The 19,359-nt window shown below is 42.2% G+C and overlaps 1 protein-coding gene across 2 annotated transcripts; it reads left to right on the top strand.

Annotated features, from left to right (window-relative positions):
- Positions 1-3,859: 3,859 nt before the first annotated feature.
- On the top strand, positions 3,860-17,428 carry LOC122098855 (5-hydroxytryptamine receptor 3E-like). Of its 2 annotated transcripts, XM_042669347.1 has the most exons (9): positions 3,860-3,926; positions 10,118-10,281; positions 10,786-10,830; positions 13,093-13,202; positions 13,565-13,734; positions 14,610-14,770; positions 15,635-15,839; positions 16,864-17,079; positions 17,199-17,428. In XM_042669347.1, the coding sequence occupies exons 1-9, from the start codon at positions 3,860-3,862 to the stop codon at positions 17,426-17,428; spliced, it is 1,368 nt and encodes a 455-aa protein (XP_042525281.1). The 2 variants fall into 2 exon arrangements, with proteins under 2 accessions (XP_042525281.1, XP_042525289.1); XM_042669355.1 differs by lacking the exon at positions 10,786-10,830.
- The last annotated feature ends 1,931 nt before the right edge of the window (positions 17,429-19,359 follow it).

Here is a 19,359-nt window from a genome sequence, read left to right as displayed (position 1 = left end):
CAGTGATTCATGAGTTTTTCATTTATCTGCTTTGATACTCAAGGCAGTGATTGGTGATATGACAGTGACAGGAATTTGGAGAATGTGACCATTTCATTTGTCAGTGTTCCTCTACCAAAGGCCACCATAAATACACCTAGAGTTACATAAGTAGGTTTTATTACTCACTGATTTCTTTTTTAAAAATTGTTATTATGAGTCCTGGGAAGGTGGCTCAGTGGTAGAGTGCTTGCCTTGCATGCATGAGGCCCTGGGTTTGATTCCTCAGAACTGCATAAGCAGAAAAAGCCACAAGTGGTGCTGTGGCTCAAGTGGTAGAGCGCTAGCCTTGAGCTGAAGAGCTGAGGGACAGTGCCCAGGCCCAGAGTTCAGGCCCTACAAAAAAAAATTGTTACTATGAAGATGATAGAAAGGAATCCAGTTATATAAGTCAGGTAATGAGTACATTTCTTTTTGGACAATATCACCCCTTGCCTTGCCCTCTTCCAGTATTTACTTTATTATTCAGAAGTTTTAGAACATAGCCAGGTGTTAGTGGCTTACTCCTATAATCCTAGCACCTCAAGAGGCTTATATCAGAAGATCATAGTTCAAAGCCAGCTGGTACAGGAAAGTCCATGAAACTCTTATCTCCAATAAACTACCAAAAAGTCAGAGTGGAGCTATGACTCAAATGGTAGAGTGCTGGCCTTGAACACAAAAGCTCAGGGACAAGCACCAGGCCCTAGAACCAGCATCAAGAGTAAAGATGGAGAAGGAGGGGAGAGGAGAAAGAAGAAGAGGAGCAGAAAGAAGAAGAGGAAAAAGGAGTAGGAGAAGAAAAAGAAGAAACTTTAATGAGGTGACTTGGGGACAATCTAAGAAAAAATAAAGATTGAATATCATCAGAAATGAGAATTAACAGATTTTAAAAAAATAGCTGTCATTCATTTAGCAAGAGAGAGGAATATTTGGCATTTTATTTGTGAGTATAGTGTTATGTCCACTTCATTATGTGTAGCTTAAGACAAAACTGTGAATAACTATTTCATTTTGTCTCATCATAGTCTTAAAAATTCATGTCTTATGTTAGAATTTCCTGAATTCTTTTATGTGTAATGGGAAAGCAAACTGACCATGGAGTGTTCAACTCACTCTAGACTTCAGAGGCTACTTTTTATTTCTTTTTATAGTGCACCTCTCACTGCTTCAAAATCAATATAAAACTGGATGGAATCAAATATAGATGACATACCTTAGGAAACTGAAAAATAACTAATATACCTAAGGATCTGATTGAATAATACTCACCAATCATTCCAGTTGGGATTAGAAGAGAGATTTTTTTGGGGGGGAGGGGTTGTACTCAGGGCCTGGGTGCTGTCCTTGAGCAAAGTGCTCAAGGATAGTGGTCTACTACTTGAGCCACACAGCACCACTACTGGTTTTCTGGTGGTTAATTGGAGATAAGTTTCACAGACTTTGAACCACAATCCTCAGTTCTCAGCCCCCTGAATAGCTAGGATTACAGGTGTAAACCAACAGCACCAAAGTGAGAATTTTTTTTCTTTTCTTTTCTTCTATTTTTTTCTGCTGGTCCTGAGGCTTGAACTCAAGACCTGGGCCCAATCCCTGAGCCTCTTTATGCTCAAGGCTTATGCTCTACCACTTGAACCACAGCACCACTTCTGGCTTTTTCTGAATAGTTTATTGGAGATAAAAGTCTCTCAGACTTTCCGGACTGGCTTTGAACCATGATCCTTAGCACCCAGCCTCCAGAGTAGCGCTAGGATTACAGGTGTGAGTCAGCTGTGCCCAGTTCGAGAAAAAACAAAAATTTTCCCCAAAGTAGAATGCTAACGAGAGTCTGATCATTGAGTCTGAATTTCCAAAGACTGCTCAGGATGCATGTAACCAAAGCCTGGAGTTCACTTCTATGGAGAAATTATGTTTCCCCATTCCTGACAATACAGAATGTGAGAGAAAGCTGTCTCTAGCCCCCAGGACTTCCAGTTGTATGGATGAGATCTCTGGAGGTGTGAGTGCCCCAGGCTCCACCAACATGCAACCCTGAGAGGTAGAAAGCCAGGTTAATTTAACCACCAGAAAACCGGAAGTGTTGCTGTGGCTCAACTGGTATTCTGGTGGTTAATTGGAGATGGTGCTCCAATTAACCACCAGAAAACCGGAAGTGGTTCTGTGGCTCAAGTGGTAAAGTGCTCACCTTGAGCTGAAGAGCTCAGGGACAGTGCTCAAGCCCAGAGTTTAAGCCCCACTGACAAAAAAATATAAAAACAAAAAGACTTCACAATTTTTAAAAGAGAGATTTTACAATTGACACAGCACCATCTGGAGGTAGAAAACATTCCATTTCTTACACAATCAGAGGTAAAGTCTATGAATGATAGAAAGTCAATGTAATTTGGGTAAAATTTATAGTTTAAATTGTAAACTTTCAGTCACAATTGAGAGTAAACACAAAACTCAGTGGTCCATATCAAAGAAATATTCTCTTTCCAGTAGATAGTAATTCTCATTTGATTTGAGCTTGAACAGAGTGGACAAAAACAAAATACTGATAAAGCAAAGCCTTTGTCATTTTCCACCCAAAAGGGATATGACATCGAAAACCATCAATCCACTTATACATTTCACCAAATAGACCAGAAAATCAAAATTTCCAATGGGTTATAATTTATCTGATAAACATACCAAAAACAAAACAGAGAACAAAAAGTAAATCCTTTTCCCAGGCATAAGCTGTTTATGAGCTGAACACAATTTTACCTTGCTCTCTCTCAGATAAATACATTGGGCAGTTTGGTAGGCACTTCAAAACCATTCAAAAATTATTCCAGCCAAGTGCTGGTGGCTCACACCTGTAATCTTAGCTACTTAGGAGGCTGAATGATATTGAAGATTGTTCAAAGCCAGCTTAGACAGAAAAGGCCATCAGATACTTATCTCCAAATAACTAGCAAAAAACTGGAGGTGGAGATGTGGCTCAAGTGGTAGAATGCCAACCTTGAGTAAAAGATTCTAATGGAGCTTGAGACCCAGAGTTCCAACCCCATACCAACTTCAAGAAAAAAAAAAAAAAAACAGCTGTGAAACTGGACTATCCAGATGGATCCAATGTACCCATAACTGCTCTGATAAGTCAAAATGGGAGATAGAAGAGAATGAGAACTAGAGAGATGAGAAGGCAGTGTGACAAAAACAGGAAAATGAATCAAGAAATGCAGGTGGCCTTTAAAAGCTCAAAAAAGTGGGCTGAGAAGGTGGCTCAGTGGTAGAGTGCTTACCTTGCATGCATGAGGCTCTGGGTTCGATTCCTCAGCACCACATAAGCAGAAAAAAAAAAAAAAAGCCCGAAGTGATGCTATGGCTCAAGTGGTAGAGTGATAGCCTTGAGCAAAAGAACTCAGGGATAGTGTCCAAGTGCTCCAGTTCAAGCCTTAGTACCAGCACCAAAAAATAAAAATTAAAAAGACATAAAATGGAAGTCATTCTATTTTAGATATATATATATTATATATATATATATATATATACACACAATATATATATCTAATAAGAGAAAGAATAGAGGCATTTTTAAATGGCTGGAAATTTTCCAAACTTACAGAGATAAATGTTCAGACTAAGAGAATGCAATCAGTTCTGAATGGGGTCAGTATGAACGGTCTATAACCATGCACACTGCAATAAAGTTTCTAGGACTAAGAGAACCTCAAGCATAAGTGAAAACACTCTTTCAGGAAGTGGTCAACCAATGCTATCAATATTCAAACTTGGGCTGTAGGTGTGGCCCATGCTCCTTTAATCTGGGTATTCCTGGGTCCTGCCACATGCTCTGAGAAGATTTTAGACAAAGAAGATGGGAGGAAGCTGGCTCCCTATGCAGAGATTTCCCTTTTACCTTGCTCTCAGTCTTCTGCTTCAAGGTAAGAAATGGCCAGTGACAAAGGAAGAGTGGAAGAGCTCACTCCTACTGAAGACCATCTAAGAACTTTTCAATTTCTAATTCCTAGAGATTATCTAAAATGGGAAAAGTTATTTCATAACTATGTTTCCATGATTCCCAAATAGATTTTTCTTCACCAAGATAGAAATTTTTCTTCTAGAATTGTACTATGCCTTCCTCCCTCCCTCCTTCCCCCCCCCCCCTCTCTCTCTCTCTCTCTCTCTCTCTCTCTCTCTCTCTCGCTCGCTCGCTCCTCTTTCTCTTCTCCCCACCCTCCTCTCACACATGCAGGTACTGGGGCTTGAACTCAGGGCCTATGTGCTGTTCCTTAACTTTTTCACTCAAGGCTGGCCTTCTGCCATGTTAGCCACAGCTCCACTTGTGTATTTTTGGTGATTATTAGAGGTAAGAGTCTCACAGGGCTGAGAATGTGGCTTAGTAGTAGAGTGCTCTACTGGAATGCATGAAGCCCTGGGTTCAATTCTCAGTACCACATAAACAGAAAAAGCCAGAAGTGGTGGCACTGTGGCTCAAGTGGTAGACACTAGCCTTGAGCAAAAAGAATCTCAGGGAGAGAGCCCAGGCCCAAAGTTAGAGTTTAAGCCCTAAGACTTGGGGGTTGCAGAGGGATCGGGGAAGAGTCTCACAGAGTTTCCTGCGTTCAAACCTCAGTCCTTAGATCTCAGCTTCCTAAGTAGCTGGGATTACAGGTATGAGCCACAAGTGCTCAGCACCAATTAGTACTTCTCTTCTTCCCTTGAACTATCCACAATTATATTCTCTTTCATCCATCTTTCTACTCACAGGTATAATTCTTTCTCTGTTCCACTATCCTGTGGCCATAGCAAAGTGCCTAGCTACTTTAGCCACATCTTTGCCATGCAGCTGCTCTGTCCAAGTGCTCTAGCTAGTTAAGATGCTGAAGGTCAGCAGGTCAAGGAGAAAGTAGAGTGTGCATCTCTTCCAGGGAGTTCACATGTGCAGTGGGAAAAATATAGGACTCAGAAATAGGCAGAACAGACTCTGATTCATGTCCCTTCATTTTGTCAGTTGTGTAGCCTTGGATGAATTTTTTTTTCTTTTTTTTTTTTTTTTTTTGGGTCTGGTCGTGGGGCCTGAACTCTGTGCCTGGGCGCTGTCCCTCAGCTCTTCAGCTCAAGGCTAGCTCTACCACTTGAGCCACAGTGCCACTTCTGGCTTTTTTCTTATGTGGTGCTGAGGAATCGAACCCAGGACCTCGAGTATGCAAGGCAAGTGCTCTACCACTGAGCCACCTTCCCAGCCCTGGATGAGTTTCTTAATTTGATCTGAGCTCCAGTTTTCTCATCTGTAAAAGATTGTAAAAGGTTGTGATGAAGGAAATTATACAGCATAGTAAATAAATAAATGTAATCTTTAGTGGCACCTATCAAATATGAGGCACTAGGTTAGGGACAATGGAGAAGACAGAACCAGAGGTGGCTTTGGGGTGTGTGTGTGTGTGTGTGTGTGTGTGTGTGTGTGTGTGTGTGTGTGTGTGTGTGTGTGTGCTGGTACTAGAGATTGAACTCAAAGCCTTGAACTCTTGCTTAGCTTGTTCACTTCAAAGCTGGTGCTGTACCATTTAAGCTATAACTCCACTTCTGGCTTTTTGTTGGTTAACTGAAGATAAGAGTTTTCTGGGGCTGTGGAGCTGGGAATGTGACTCAGTGGTAGAGTGCTTGCCTAGCAGCATTCATGAAGCCCAGGGTTCAATTCCTCAGGACCATATAAACAGAAAAGTCCAGAAGTGGCAATGTGGCACAAATGGTAGAGTGCTAGCCTTGAGCAAAAGAAGCTCAGGGACAGTGCCTGAGTTCAAGCTCCAGGGCTGGCAAAAAAAAAAAAAAAAAAGAGTTTCTTGGATTTGTTTGCCCAGGTTGACTTTGAACTAAGACCCTCAGGTTTCACCATCTTGAATAGCTAGATTTACAAACATGAGCTACCAGTGCCTAGCACAGAGGTGGCTTTATAGGCCAGTAAAGGGAAGAGACACAAATTACACAGTTAGTCCAGAAAATAGTAAACATTATATATTATATATATTATATATCCTTTGAACACTTGCAAAGAGCTAATGGCAAATGGATTTGACTGTACAGAGAATGATTCATGGGTTTTCTGGAGATCATTGTGACTTTGAGAATGGATAAGGTTGAAAAATCATCAGCTATCTCTCTCATTCTAGGTTGTAGCTCCTCTAACAAATTTCCATCCATACAAAACAATGAACCTTTAGAAGTTAGAAGAGATGAGCGGGCACATTTCAACTCCTCAAACTAGAAAGCTAATAATAAGGCTGAACAGTAGGAAGGGAAGAAGATAATTGGAACAGTCAAGTGAAAATAGACTCAATCACCTCTGGCCCTTGCTACTCAAGAAACTAGGATCTGAGGATTACATTTCAAAGCCAACCCAGGAAAATATCTGAGAGACTCTTATCTCCAATTAACCAGCAAATATCCAAAAGTGGAGGTATGGCTCAAGTGGTAGAGACAGCCTTGAGCAAAAAAAAATCTAAGCTGGTACCTGAGAGAGAGGGGGGGGGGGAGGGAGGAGGGAGGGAGGGAGGGAAGGAGGGAGGGAAAGAGGGAGAGAGGGAGAGAGAGAGAGAGGAAAGAAAGAAAGAAAGACCTTGAGCACCTCAACGAAAGGCTGCACTATGTACAAGAAATAATTTAGAGACATCTATCTATCAGAAATACTTTACAATTACTAGCAGTTCTGAATAGCCAGCCAAGGGCTAGTCCATTCCCTGATGTTGGATCCAGAACACAAAGAAAATGCTGATGAAGTATGAAATAACTATATTGAATTGAATCATTCTTTTTGAGAATTCCCTGTAAATATATATTTCTGCATTCATCAATGATTTAAAACACTATAAAAATAAGATAGAACATAGGTAATGGAGATAAATTGGCTAGTTTATACTTATACCACAAATTATACTTTATTACATATTTTATTGATACATTTTTAAATGAATGGAAATATATTGTTTTCAGCAAGCATGCTGCTATATAAATTCATTATATTTAAAAATAAGAGAGGCTATTTTGTTATTCAAATTATGTATTAGTTGCTTTGTTTTCTGAAATTAGTAATAAATTCTATTAAATTTTAAAAACAAGAAAGAAAGAAAGTAGAAAAGAAAGGGAGAGAGAAAGAGAAAGGAAGAGGAAGAAAGAAAGAAAGAGAAAGAGAAAGAAAGAAAGAAAGGGAGAGAGAGAGAAAGAGAGAAAGAGAAAGAAAGAAAGAGAGAGGAAGGAAGAAAGAAAGAAAGAGAAAGAGAAAGAAAGGAAGGAAGGAAGGAAGGAAGGGAGAGAGAGAAAGAGAAAGAGAAAAAAAGAGAAAGAAAGAGAGAGGAAGGAAGAAAGAAAGAGAGAGAGAAAAAAGGAAAGAGAACGAGAGAAAAAGAAAGCGAGAAAGAAAGAAAGAAAGAAAAAGAAAGGAAGAGGAAGGAAGGAACAAAGGAACAAAGGAATGAAGGTAGGTAAGCTGGCACGGGTGGCTCATGCCTGTAATCCTATCTACTCAGGAGGCTGAGATCTGAGGATCCTGGTTCAAAGCCAGCCTGAGCAGGAAAGTCCATGACACTCTTATCTCCAATAAACCACTCAGAAAACCAGAAGTGGCACTGAGGCTCAAGTGGTAGATCACTAGCCATGAGCTGAAGAGCTGAGAGACAGAGCTCAGGCCCAGAGTTCAAGCCCCACTACGGACAAAAAAAAAAAAAGAGGAAAGGATGGAAGGAAGGAAGGAAAGAAGGAAGGATGGAAGGAAGGAAAGAGATGTGCTCTTTAGAGACTGACACTGTAATCCGATCTCATGCCTGTTACTGACCCAGTTGCAATTTGCATACAAATTTGGTCATGCAAAGCATGGAGACAAGTACTACAAAGAAAGCGGATACCCTAACAGCTTACTACATTGGCTTCCATCATTTGCCTCCAGTCCAGCCCATCCCCCTCAGCAATGGCAGGAAGTGTCTAGCACCTGAACTCCTCTAAGTGTCCCCACCCCCATTCCTCATCTCTTCAGGGAGGGCAGATGGCTAGCAGCAGACCAAGTCCAGCTTCTGCCTCTTATTAGGGCTGACCCTGAGAGGTTGCCTCCTCTTATTCCATCTTAGTTAACTCATGTGTTACCTGAAGATAAAAACAGTATCTTAGTGAGGGAAGGAGTAACATTGTTCAAAAAGAAATGTACTCATTACCTGACCTACGTAACTGTAACCCCTCTGTATATCATCTTTATAATAACCAATAATAATAATAATAACAATCAATATCCATCTTCTCCTAGAAGTAGGGAGTAAAATAAGGGGATTAATGGGATGGACAAAGGATGGTTAATGAGACAGGAGTACAGTCGGATAGGAGTAACTCCGCTAATGTTCTATAGCACAGTAGTTGACAACAATTAATAGTATATTTCATAGTAGCTAACAGAGAACATTTTGAATGTTCCCAATGCAAAGAAATGATAAATGTCAGAGGTGATGGATGTACCATGTACTTTGATTTATTACACCTAGTGTCTGTGTATTGAAATGTTACACTCTAACATGTCCATTAAAAAAAACAAGTGTCAGCAGCTCACACCTGTAATCCTAGCTACTCAATAGGTTGAGATCTGAGAATCAGTGTTTGAGGCTAGCCTAGGCAGAGAAGCCCATGAGTCCCTTATCTTCAATAAACTACAAAAGTCAGAAGTGAAGCTGTGGGGCTAGGAAGGTGGCTCAGTGGTAGAGCGCTTGCCTCGCATGCATGAGGCCCTGGGTTCTTTTCTTTAGCACCACATAAGCAGAAAAGGCTAGAAGTGGAACTGTGGCTCAAGTGGTAGAGCGCTAGCCTTGAGCTGAAGAGCTGAGGGACAGCGCCCAGGCCCAGAGTTCAGGCCCCATGACAAAAAAAAAAAAAAAAAGTGGAGCTGTGGCTCAAGTGGTAGAGTATTAGTCTTGACTAAGAGAAGCTTAGTGCCCAAGCCTGAGTTCAAGCCCCAGGACCTGCACAAAATAAAATAAAATAATAAATTAAAAATTAAAATAAAGTACTGGCCAGGCGCTGGTGGCTTATACCTGTAATCCTAGCTACTTTGGAAGCTGAGATAACAGAAATCTGGGCTAGCCTGGACAAAAAACTTTGAGAGACCTCATCTTAACCATTGGCTCCCATTGCTGGGCACGGTAGTACATAATTGTCAGCCCAACTATGTGGGAGACTGAAACTTGGAAAAATCTCAGATCCAGGCCAGCCCTATATCCATGGGAGGGAAACTAGATGCAGTGATGCACAACTATGATCCCAGCAACAACAGGAAGCCTAATACTTGGTATACAAGACTATTGACAGATAATACCACATGTGCATGCCAGGCAGGAAGTGAGATCCAATCTCAATTATAGTCATCAAAAATGGGGCAAGAAGTGTGGCTCAAGTGATAGAGCACTAGTCTAGCAAATGCAAGACTGAGTTCAAACCCCAATACCAGGAGATAGGGAGGAGGGAGACTGCTATTGCTGGTAAATGAAGCATTGACATATATAGACTAGGAATAAAATATGTCACAAAATAAAACATATTAAGAAATATGCAAGCTGGTGCTAGTGACTCATGCCTGTACTACTAGCTATTCAGGAGGCTGAGATGTGAGGATCATAGTTCAAAGACAGCCTAGTTAGAAAAGTTCATGAGACTGTTATCTCCAATACACTACTCAGAAAAGGCCGAAAGTAGAGCTGGGGCTCAAGTGGTAAGATTACTAGCCTTGGGCACAGAGGCTCAGGGACAGTGCCAAAGCCCTGAGTTCAAATCCCAGGACCAATAAAAACTAAGAGAAAAAGAAAAAGAAATATGCAATCCCAGCACTCAGAAGAATTGTGAGTTAAAGGTACAGAGCAAGACATTGTCTCCGAAAAAAAAAAAATCATAAAGTTATAAAGAAAAAATAGAATCTGATAGGGGATTGAGAGGACTAATGAGAATAATGTGTTTAAAGATCTCAACATATACCTGGCTCATAATCAATGCTCAATACACAGTAGCCATCGTGATTATTATGGGATCCCAGGCTCTGCCTTGGGCTCTCTCTCATACAGAAAACATGAGAGTTCTCTCCCTTGTCTCACACATCTGATATTTTCTGCAGGATGGGGCAGCGCTTATACCATCAACTGCTCAGGGTTTGGCCAGCATGGGTTGGATCCAACTGATGTGCATCCTGTGTTTGTTAGAAAGGCTTTGCCCATCATCACCTTCACTAACCCCGTCCAAGTCAACATCTCCTTCACCATAACTGCCATCCTAGATGTGGTGAGTGTTAACCCTTCCACTTGGGGTCCTTAACATTTTCCCAGCCCCAACAGGGGGGTCCCCAGAGTCCCCAATCACATTACTATATGGCATTTCCCTTGCACAGAAAATCTAAATTTAAATAAAAAGCTCTGTCCAATTCACATGGAAGAGATTTTTTTTCCTCCCCAGTGAATCTCTACTCTGGCTGCCAACCAGTGTCCAGAATCTACCTGCAGAGGTCCTGATTATCTAGAACCCACAAATTTATATTCTCAGCTCCTTAACTTATTCTAATGGATCCAAGGTTGAAAAACAATACTTTACTTCAGCCCTGCTGTGAAGTGTCCTGCCCAGACCAATATATCTATTTTGATTTTTTAATTGTCTTTGACCTCAAATATTGCCTTTGAACACATCATGTTCATACTCAAGGGGCAGGGCAAACAACAAGGGGGAGAGGAGGGGAGAGGATGAATGGACATCTTACAGGCAACTGCTAGAAACAGGAAATTCTTTTGGCAGGATGAACAACTACAGCTCATGTCATCATTCCTGTGGCTGGAAATGGTATGGCCAACACTTATTCTTCTACAGCCAGAATCTATTTTAAACAAAGTTATAGTCATCATAACACATTATACACCCAACAATATAGCTTTGAAACACAGAAAGAAAAATTTGAAAACTCTGCAGTAAAGGTGAGAGACTTCAATACTCTGCTTTCATAAAATGAAAAGAAGGCTGGATACTAGAGACTCACGCCTATAATCCTTGCTACTCAGGAAGCTGAGATCTGAGGATCACGGTTTGAAGGCAGTCCAGGCTGGAAAGTCCATGAGATTCTTATCTCCAATTAACTAGCAAAAAGAAAAGAAATTTAAAAAGAAAAAAAAAAAAGAAGGAAAGAAGGAAGGAAGGAAGGAAGGAAGGAAGGAAGGAAGGAAGGAAGGGGGAGAGAGGGAGGGAGGAAGGAAAGAAGGAAGGAAGAAAGGAACAAACAAATGAAGGAACCAACAGAAGTAGAGTCAAGTAGTAGAGAGCTAACCTTAAGTAAATAAAATAAAAAAAAACTAAGGGACAGAGCACAGGAAAAAAAAAAAAAAAGATAAACTCATTCCAGACTGGATAATCCTTGAAGACATTTACAAATGTTTCTAGCTTTGGAAAGGAGAACTGGTTATCAGAAAGGTAAGAATGGTATCTATCACTCACCCAGGAAAGAGTCACCAAGACTCCTGGCCTCGAGGGTTTGTTTATAATCACCTTGTAACAAAATCAGTGGAAGAGACTCAGAAGGCACGGAAGACTTTGCTAGCTCAAGAAACAGTTGTTGGCTCAAGTGCTAGAGAGCCAGCCTTGAAGCAAAAATCCAAGTAAAAGCATGAAGCCCTGAATTCAAGCCCCAGAACCAGCCCAAAAATAAATAAATAAATAAACCTCTGAACATTACTGTTTACATACAATCATAATTGACCCCTATTACTGCCCTTATTTCACACTAAGAACATTATAGATCAAAGAAGCAGAGTTCCTGATCTTTCAACTCTGGATCTCATTTTAACTGAAGAAAGAAGAGGATGTATACCATCAGCAACCATTTCCCACTGTAGTGAGAAAGCAAAGCGATCTAAATAGATAGAGAAATAGATATACTGCCAGACATGGTGGCACACACATGTAAATCCCAGCTACTCAGGAGATGAAGGTAGGAAGATCATGGTACAAGACCACTCTGAGCAAAGCACAAGCAAGACTTTATTTGAAAAGAAAAATAAAAGCAAAAGGACTTAGAGCATGGCTCAAGTGGTAAGCAGGCACTAGTCCCTGAATTCAATCTTCATTACTGAAAATAAAAAGAAAAGAAAAGATAGGTTCAATTTTATTTATAATTCTGATTGGTTTTTTTGTTTTGTTTTGTTTTGTTTTGGGGGGGGGGGGGGGAGGGTTGGGGTTGTGGGGCTTGAACTCTGGGCCTGGACACTGTCCCTGAGCTCTTTCAGCTCAAGGCTAGCACTCTATCACTTGAGCCACAGTGCCACTTCCGGCCTTTTCTGTTTATGTGGTGTTGAGGAATCGAACCTAGGGCCTCATGCATGTGAGGCAAGCACTTTACCACTTTGCCACCTTCCCAGCCCTAATTCTGATTTTTCTAGAGAAAAAAGTTTAAAAAGTAAATTCATTACAATATTAAATTGGATGGTAGATGGACATGTATTATATTATTTTATAGACTTTTTCTATGCTACAAATTGAATCCAGGATTTATACATGATAGATAGGCACTCTACCACTGAGCTAAATCTCTCCAGCTCTAGAATTTTCTATTTCTTTAAAATATATTGTGATTTTGTTTAAAGAAAAAAATATCAAACTGGGTGCTAGTAGTTCATGCCTGTAATCCTAGCTACTCAAGCCTGAGATCTGAGGATCCCAGTTTGAAGCCAGCCCAGGCAGGAAGTCCATGAGACTCTTACCTCCAATTAAACACAGGCCCAAAGTGGCTCAAGGAGTAGAATGCTAGCCTTAAAAAAAATGCTCAGGAACAGATCACAGGCCCTGAGTTCAAGCTTCAGGACTGACATGAGAGAGAGAGAGACAGACAGACAGACAGACAGACAGACAGACAGACAGAGACAGAGAGAGAGGGAGGGAGAGAGAGAGAAAGAGAGAGGGAGAGAGGGAGGGAGGGATGGAAGGAGGAAGGGAGGGAGGGAGGGAGGGAATCAAATGATGAGAGAAAAATAACTCTAACTCATGCCAGGTTCTTGCTTCCCTTCCCCCTTTCCCCCTTCCCCACCTCTCGCCCCTAACACTTCTCCCTGGCTCTAGGTCTGGGATAATCCATTGATGAGCTGGAACCCAGAGGAATGTGAAGGCATCACAAAAATCAGTATGGCAACCAAGAACCTGTGGCTCCCAGACATTTTCATCGTTGAACTGTATGTATCAAGTGCTGGGGAAAGCCAGAGGGAAGCCCTATCTTCTAGCATCGGTAGAGTTTACAGTCTTCCATTGGGAACACTACAAGTGATCTTAGATGGCTAAGTAACAACCAGAGTACTGAGGAGCCCACACTCAGGAGGCTGAGAGCTTACTAATGAGATTTCAAGCCAGCCTGGGCAAAAAAAAAAGTTTATAAGACTCATATATCTAATTAATTAGCTAACCCTTGAGTGAAGAAAAGCTAAGGAACAATACCCAGAGACCCTGTTTTAAGCTTCAGGACTGGTATAAGCTAAAAAGAAGAAAAAGAAAGAAAGAAAACAGAATGATAAGAGAAACCATTCCATCTGTCTTACAGCATGGATGTAGATAAGACCCCAGAAGACCTCACTGCATTTGTAAGTAATAAAGGCCGCATTAGGTATAAGAAACCCATGAAAGTGGCCAGTATGTGTAACCTGGACATCTTCTACTTCCCATTTGATCAGCAAAACTGCACACTCACCTTCAGCTCTTTTCTGTACACAGGTAAGTTACAGTGAGGCCTCAGGGGTGGGATGGATTAAAAACAATCAACAAAGCAAGAAAAAATAAAATAGAAAGAAACTTTGAACCCATCAGCTGCACTGGACATTGATGAAAACGAACTAAGCAACTCAAGGGCAGAGATGGGAGGGAGGGAATGAAAAGGATAAAGGCACAGATAAGTAAAAGGAAAGAAATGTACTTATCACCCGATGTGGAAGAAATAGCTGTATTGTCAAAGCTCATAGAATTCACAAACTTTACAGACCATGATAATGACAATTTGCCTCATGAAGGTTAGAATGTGTTTGTGACTTTAACTATCACTATCTCACAATACTATGACATTTGTAAAATTTATGTAATCACTTAATCACAATAAAAAAATTTTTTACAACTTTGAGTAAATGGTGACCAAGGAGAGAGAGGAGGAGGAGGAAGAAAGAATATGGCTCTATGGATGCTTAAATATTTTCAGTAACAAATCTAAGCCTGTCCTGTTCATTTCTATTCACAACCCCTAGAAAGTTCTCCACATATGGTAAGGATCCAAAAACTTGTAGAATGAAAAGGTAGACAAAAAGAGCCAGGCACCAGTAGCTCACACTTATAAACCTTGTTACTCTGGAGGCTGAGATTTGAGGGCCTCAGTTTGAAGCCAGCATGGGTAGGAAACTTATAAGACTCTAACCTCAATATAACAAGCAAAAAGCTGGAAGTGGAGAGGTGGCTCAAGTGGTAGCAAAGAAGCTAGGGGACAGCACCCAGGTCCTGAATTCAAGTCCCAGTACCAACACACACACACACACACACACACACAAGCGTAAGCACATGGGAAAAGTGCAGTTGAGCCTAATCTGGATGATGCTCCCTTTCAGTGGATAACATGCTTCTGGGCATGGAGAAAGAAGCATGGGAAATAGTAGATGCATCCCGGGATGATGTTCAGGCCAAAGGAGAATGGGAACTTTTGGGCATCAACAAGGCCACATCAAAGACATCCATGGGCACCAACCTGTATGATCAGATCACGTTCTATGTAAGCTCAAAGACCCTTGCTTTTTATTTCCTTTCATTTTCCTTTCCTGCTTACTTCTTATTTAGCTAGAATGTCCATCAAGTGAAGATTTCAGTCAGCGTTTCTGCCCAAGACTTGAACCTTCTCTCCTGGCTGTCCATCCCTTTTCTCCTCATGGCTCCAAAAAACATGCTCTGCAGGTTCTATGCCAGATTATGAAACCACTCTCCACACATCTCCACAGTTTAGAGTGAGATTAAATCAATGGAAAAAGCAGGCAAAAGGTCGGACACTGGTGGCTTACACCTGTAGTCCTAGCTATTGGGGAGGCTGAAATCTGAGGATTGTAGTTCAAAGCCAGTCCAGTCAGGAAAAGTCCATGCGATTCTTACCTCCGATCAACTACCCAAAAGCCAAAAATGAAGCTGTGGCTCAGTGATAGAATATCAGCCCTAAACCGGGCGCTGGTGGCTCACGCCTGTAATCCTAGCTACTCAGGAGGCTGAGATCTGAGGATTGCGGTTCAAAGCCAGCCCGGGCAGGAAAGACCGTGAGACTCCTATCTCCAATAAACCACCAGAAAACTGGAAGTGGCGCTGTAGCTCAAGTGGTAGAGCGCTCGCCTTGAGCTGAAGAGCTGAGGGACAGCGCTCAGGCCCAGAGTTCAAGCCCCACGACCGACAAAAAAAAAAAAAAAGGAATATCAGCCCTAAGCTAAAAAAAAAGTTAAGGGACAACTACCAGGCCCTGAGTTCAAGCCCTAGTACCAGAACACACACACACACACAGAAATAATCATTGGAATTGTGGTAACAAACTGCTATTCTTGGATTTAGGATTTTCTTCACATTCCATATTTTCTTTCTTCCCTTACCTCCCCACCAGGTGGCCATCAGACGCAGGCCCAGGCGCTATGTGGTACATCTCCTGGTGCCCAGTGGCTTTCTAGTGGCCATCGATGCCCTCAGCTTCTACCTACCACCAGAAAATGAGAATCGTGCCCCATTCAAGATGACTCTCCTATTGGGCTACAATGTCTTCCTGCTTATGATGAATGACTTACTCCCTGTCAGTGGCATCCCTCTCATCAGTATGGTCCCTTCTATATCCTGGAAAAGCAAAGTTAGAGGGACAGCAAGGGACCAGGGGAGCTAGCCATTGCTCCAGTGAAGGAGGAAAGGACCTCTGAGGAACCCTGGATTTGGAAAAGAGGCTTAAAAGTTTAGAACTACCAGGCACTGGTGGCTCAGGCCTGTAATCCTAGTTACTCAGGAGGCTGAGATCTGAGGATCACAGTTTGAGACATTGGGGGCAAAGAAGTCCCCTAAAAACTGGAAATGGAGGAGCTGGGAAGGTGTCTCAGTGGTAGAGTGCTTACCTTGCATGCATGAGGCCCTGGGTTCGATTAGAAAAAGCTGGAGGTGGCACTGTGGCTCAAGTGATAGAGTGCTAGCCTTGACAGTGAGGGACAGTGTCCAGGCCTAGAGTTCAGGCCCCATGACCAACAAAAATAAATACATAAAATAGAAAAAAAACTGCAAATGGAGCTATGGCTCAAAGTGGTAGAGTGCTAGACTTGAGCAAAAGAGCTCAGAGACAGTGTCCAGGCCCAGAGTTCAAGCTCCGTGACAGAAAGGATGAAAGAAAAAAGAGAGAGAAAGAAAGTGAGAGAGGGAGAGGGGGAGGGAGGGAGGGAAGAAGGGAGGATGGAAGAAAGGAAGAAAGGGAGGGAAGGAGAAAAGTTCAGAACTGAGTATTGTGATTTTCTCTGGTAAAGCTACTTGAGAGGCAGAAATCAAGAAGATTAAGGTTTGAGCCTTGCCCAGGCAAAAAATGTGAGATCACATCTCACCCAATAAAGCTGTGCATGGGAGCATGTTACTTATCTTAGATATGCAAGAATACCAAAATTGAAGTCCACACTAGCCTTGGCAAAAATGTAAGAGACTTTGGGACAATAGCTAAAAGCAAAAAGCTCTGAGAATGTGGCTCAAGTGATAGAATGCCTGCCTGACAAGTATAAAGCCACATATCCAAACCCCAGTATTGCCAAAAAATAAGTAAATTTAGAAAATGACCTATCTAGGTTTATTTGTAATTTCCTCTGTCTGCAGGTATCTACTTTGCCTTGTGTCTGTCCCTGATGGTGGCCAGCCTGCTAGAGACCATCTTCATCACCTACCTGCTGCACCTAGCCACCACCCAGCCTCCGCCCATGCCTCAGGGACTCCACACCCTGCTGTTGCACTGCTCAAGCCCTAGGAGAGGCTGCCCCTCCGGGCCCTGCCAGGGGAACCTGGATCTGGGGCTCACTTCCACCAACCTGTCTGGTGAGGGAAGCCAGCACTGCTCACTCAGTCCTCTCTCCCTCCTGTTTTTCTCTGTCCCTGCTCCTTTTCCCCCCAAGTAACAGTCACAGCTCAGGGTTGAATTTCTGTCCTTGCCACAGGCCTGAAAGAGCCAGTAGACCTGGTAAGGGCCATGCCAAGCTCCAGAGAAGCAGGGCTAAATGGTTGCCCCGAATCAGCAAGGGCCCAGCAGGAACTTGCAGCCCAGAAGCAGCACTTGGTGGAGCTGTGGGTGCAATTCAGCCACCTGATGGACACCCTACTCTTCCGCCTCTACCTGCTCTTTATAGCTTCCTTCATCATCACAGTCGTCATCCTCTGGAACACCTAGGCATGAGTCTACCTGCTTCTTCACCTCCCAGCCCAGAGCTGCTGCCGGCCTCCAAGACCGGCGAAGTCTTTGCCCCTTTTTCTGTACCAAAAGTCATGTTCTCAAAGATAACAGGTTCCCACTGTATTCCACATGTCCTCCACTGGAGTCTCCTATCCCAGACATTGTTCCTTTGTTCCTACATCCTGTAACATTCCCTCAGCCCTACCACGTGGTTCTAGTCCCCTGTGTCTTCTGCATAGCAGATTCACTTCTGCCTGCTAACTTGGCCCAGTAATAAATCACCTTGCCAAGATCTCCAGCTCTTTGTCATGTCATAGGGTGGAAACTTAATAGGCAGGACTGACAGTCAAACTCTCACCTGTGCATCTGAGGCAGAATAGATGAGGAGAAATGAGGTATGGAAACAGCAGCCAGGGTTTTAGAAATAAGCACTGTATTTAATGAGTAGTTCTATTAGAAACACAGAAACACTATCTTCTCTGCTTTAACTTTTTCATTCCTTCATAAGATACAGTATTAGTACAAGGAAAAAGAAAAGAACCAGAGCAACTTTCTCCATCTGACCTTGACTGCTGGCCCAAAATAACCAGTGTGCTCTGAAAACTAGGCAAGAACATCATAAAAAAGACATGTGTCCTGGAAAAGCAAATGCTTGAAGGAAAAAAAAAAAAGACATGGAGCTGGGAAGGTGGCTCAGTGGTAGAGCGCTTGCCTTGCATGCATGAAGCCCTGGGTTCGATTCCTCAGCACCACATAAGCAAAAAGAAAAAAAGCCAGAAGTGGCACTGTGGCTCAAGTGGTAGAGCACTAGCCTTGAGCTGAAGAGCTGAGGGACAGCGCCCAGGCCCAGAGTTCAGGCCCCACGACCGGACCTAAAAAAAAAAAAAAAAGACACAAGGCACAAGGCACAAGGCACAAGGTTCATCTCAAGGATGAACATATGTCTTGAGAAAAAAAAAAAGTATAGCAGAACACATCTTTCTTTGAAGAGATGCCCAAACATAATAATCAAAGTTTAATAAGCAGGTCAGTCTTAGAGACTCTGAGCCCAAGTGAAAAAAGTTTAACACCAAGAATGATTCGATCTGGTTGCTTACATCTGTAAAATCTGAGGATCCAGGTTCAAAGTCAGCCTGGGCAAGAAAGCTTATAAGGCTCATCTCCAGTTAACCACCAGAAAACTGGAAGTAGTACTGTGACTCAAAGTGGTAGAGAGCTTGCCTTGAGCGAAAGAGCTCAGAGATAGCATCCAAGCCCTATGTTCAAGCCCAGTACCTTGATAAACAAACAAAAGGCCCTGAGTTCAATTCCCAGTACAGAAAGGAAAGGCAGGCAGACAGAAGGATGGATAGAAGGAAGGAGGAGTTTTTGTATGATTACATGAATAACTGTAATTGTTTCAGGATTTTTTTGGCTAGTCCTGGGGCTTGAACTATCCCGCTTGGTGCTCAAGGCTAGCACTCTATCACTTGGGCCACAGAACTACTTCCGGCTTTTTCTCTGTACATGGTACTAAGGAATCAGACTCAGGGTTTCATGCATGCTAGGCAAGCACTCTACCACTAAGCCACAATCCCAGCCCTATTTCAGGATATTTTAAACCAAATAATTGAACAGAGCTTCATAATTGCTTGTTCAAATCCTCTTATACAGCAGCTTATTTTTCTCTACCTGGTCTATTACAGCTCACTAATATTTGAATCAAGTTCTCTGGGTAGTTGGAGTTTTCCTCTTATATATTTGACTGATACCTTCCATGATACATAAAGTGTCTATCCATGATGTGTTCTTGACTCTGTCTTTCTGCATTGCCACTCTGTTCTGTTCAGTATTAAGTTAAACATTATCTCTATTTATGTAATGATATTGTAAAGAATGTTCTTTCATCTGGCTTTTTTTTAAGCCAGTACTAGGGCTTGAACTCACCC

This window comes from Dipodomys spectabilis, unplaced genomic scaffold (assembly GCF_019054845.1).
Source record: "Dipodomys spectabilis isolate Male_0828 unplaced genomic scaffold, ASM1905484v1 ptg000017l, whole genome shotgun sequence".
NCBI classification, from domain to species: domain Eukaryota; kingdom Metazoa; phylum Chordata; class Mammalia; order Rodentia; family Heteromyidae; genus Dipodomys; species Dipodomys spectabilis.
This window is presented reverse-complemented; position numbering and strand designations above follow the sequence as displayed.

Excerpts from the sequence above, each read along its gene's own strand:
- LOC122098855 (XM_042669347.1), top strand. The coding sequence starts at position 3,860 with ATGGGAGGAAGCTGGCTCCCTATGCAGAGATTTCCCTTTTACCTTGCT. Across the intron at positions 13,203-13,564 it reads GACATTTTCATCGTTGAACT|CATGGATGTAGATAAGACCC; the intron begins GTATGTATCAAG and ends TCTGTCTTACAG. Across the intron at positions 13,735-14,609 it reads CAGCTCTTTTCTGTACACAG|TGGATAACATGCTTCTGGGC; the intron begins GTAAGTTACAGT and ends GCTCCCTTTCAG.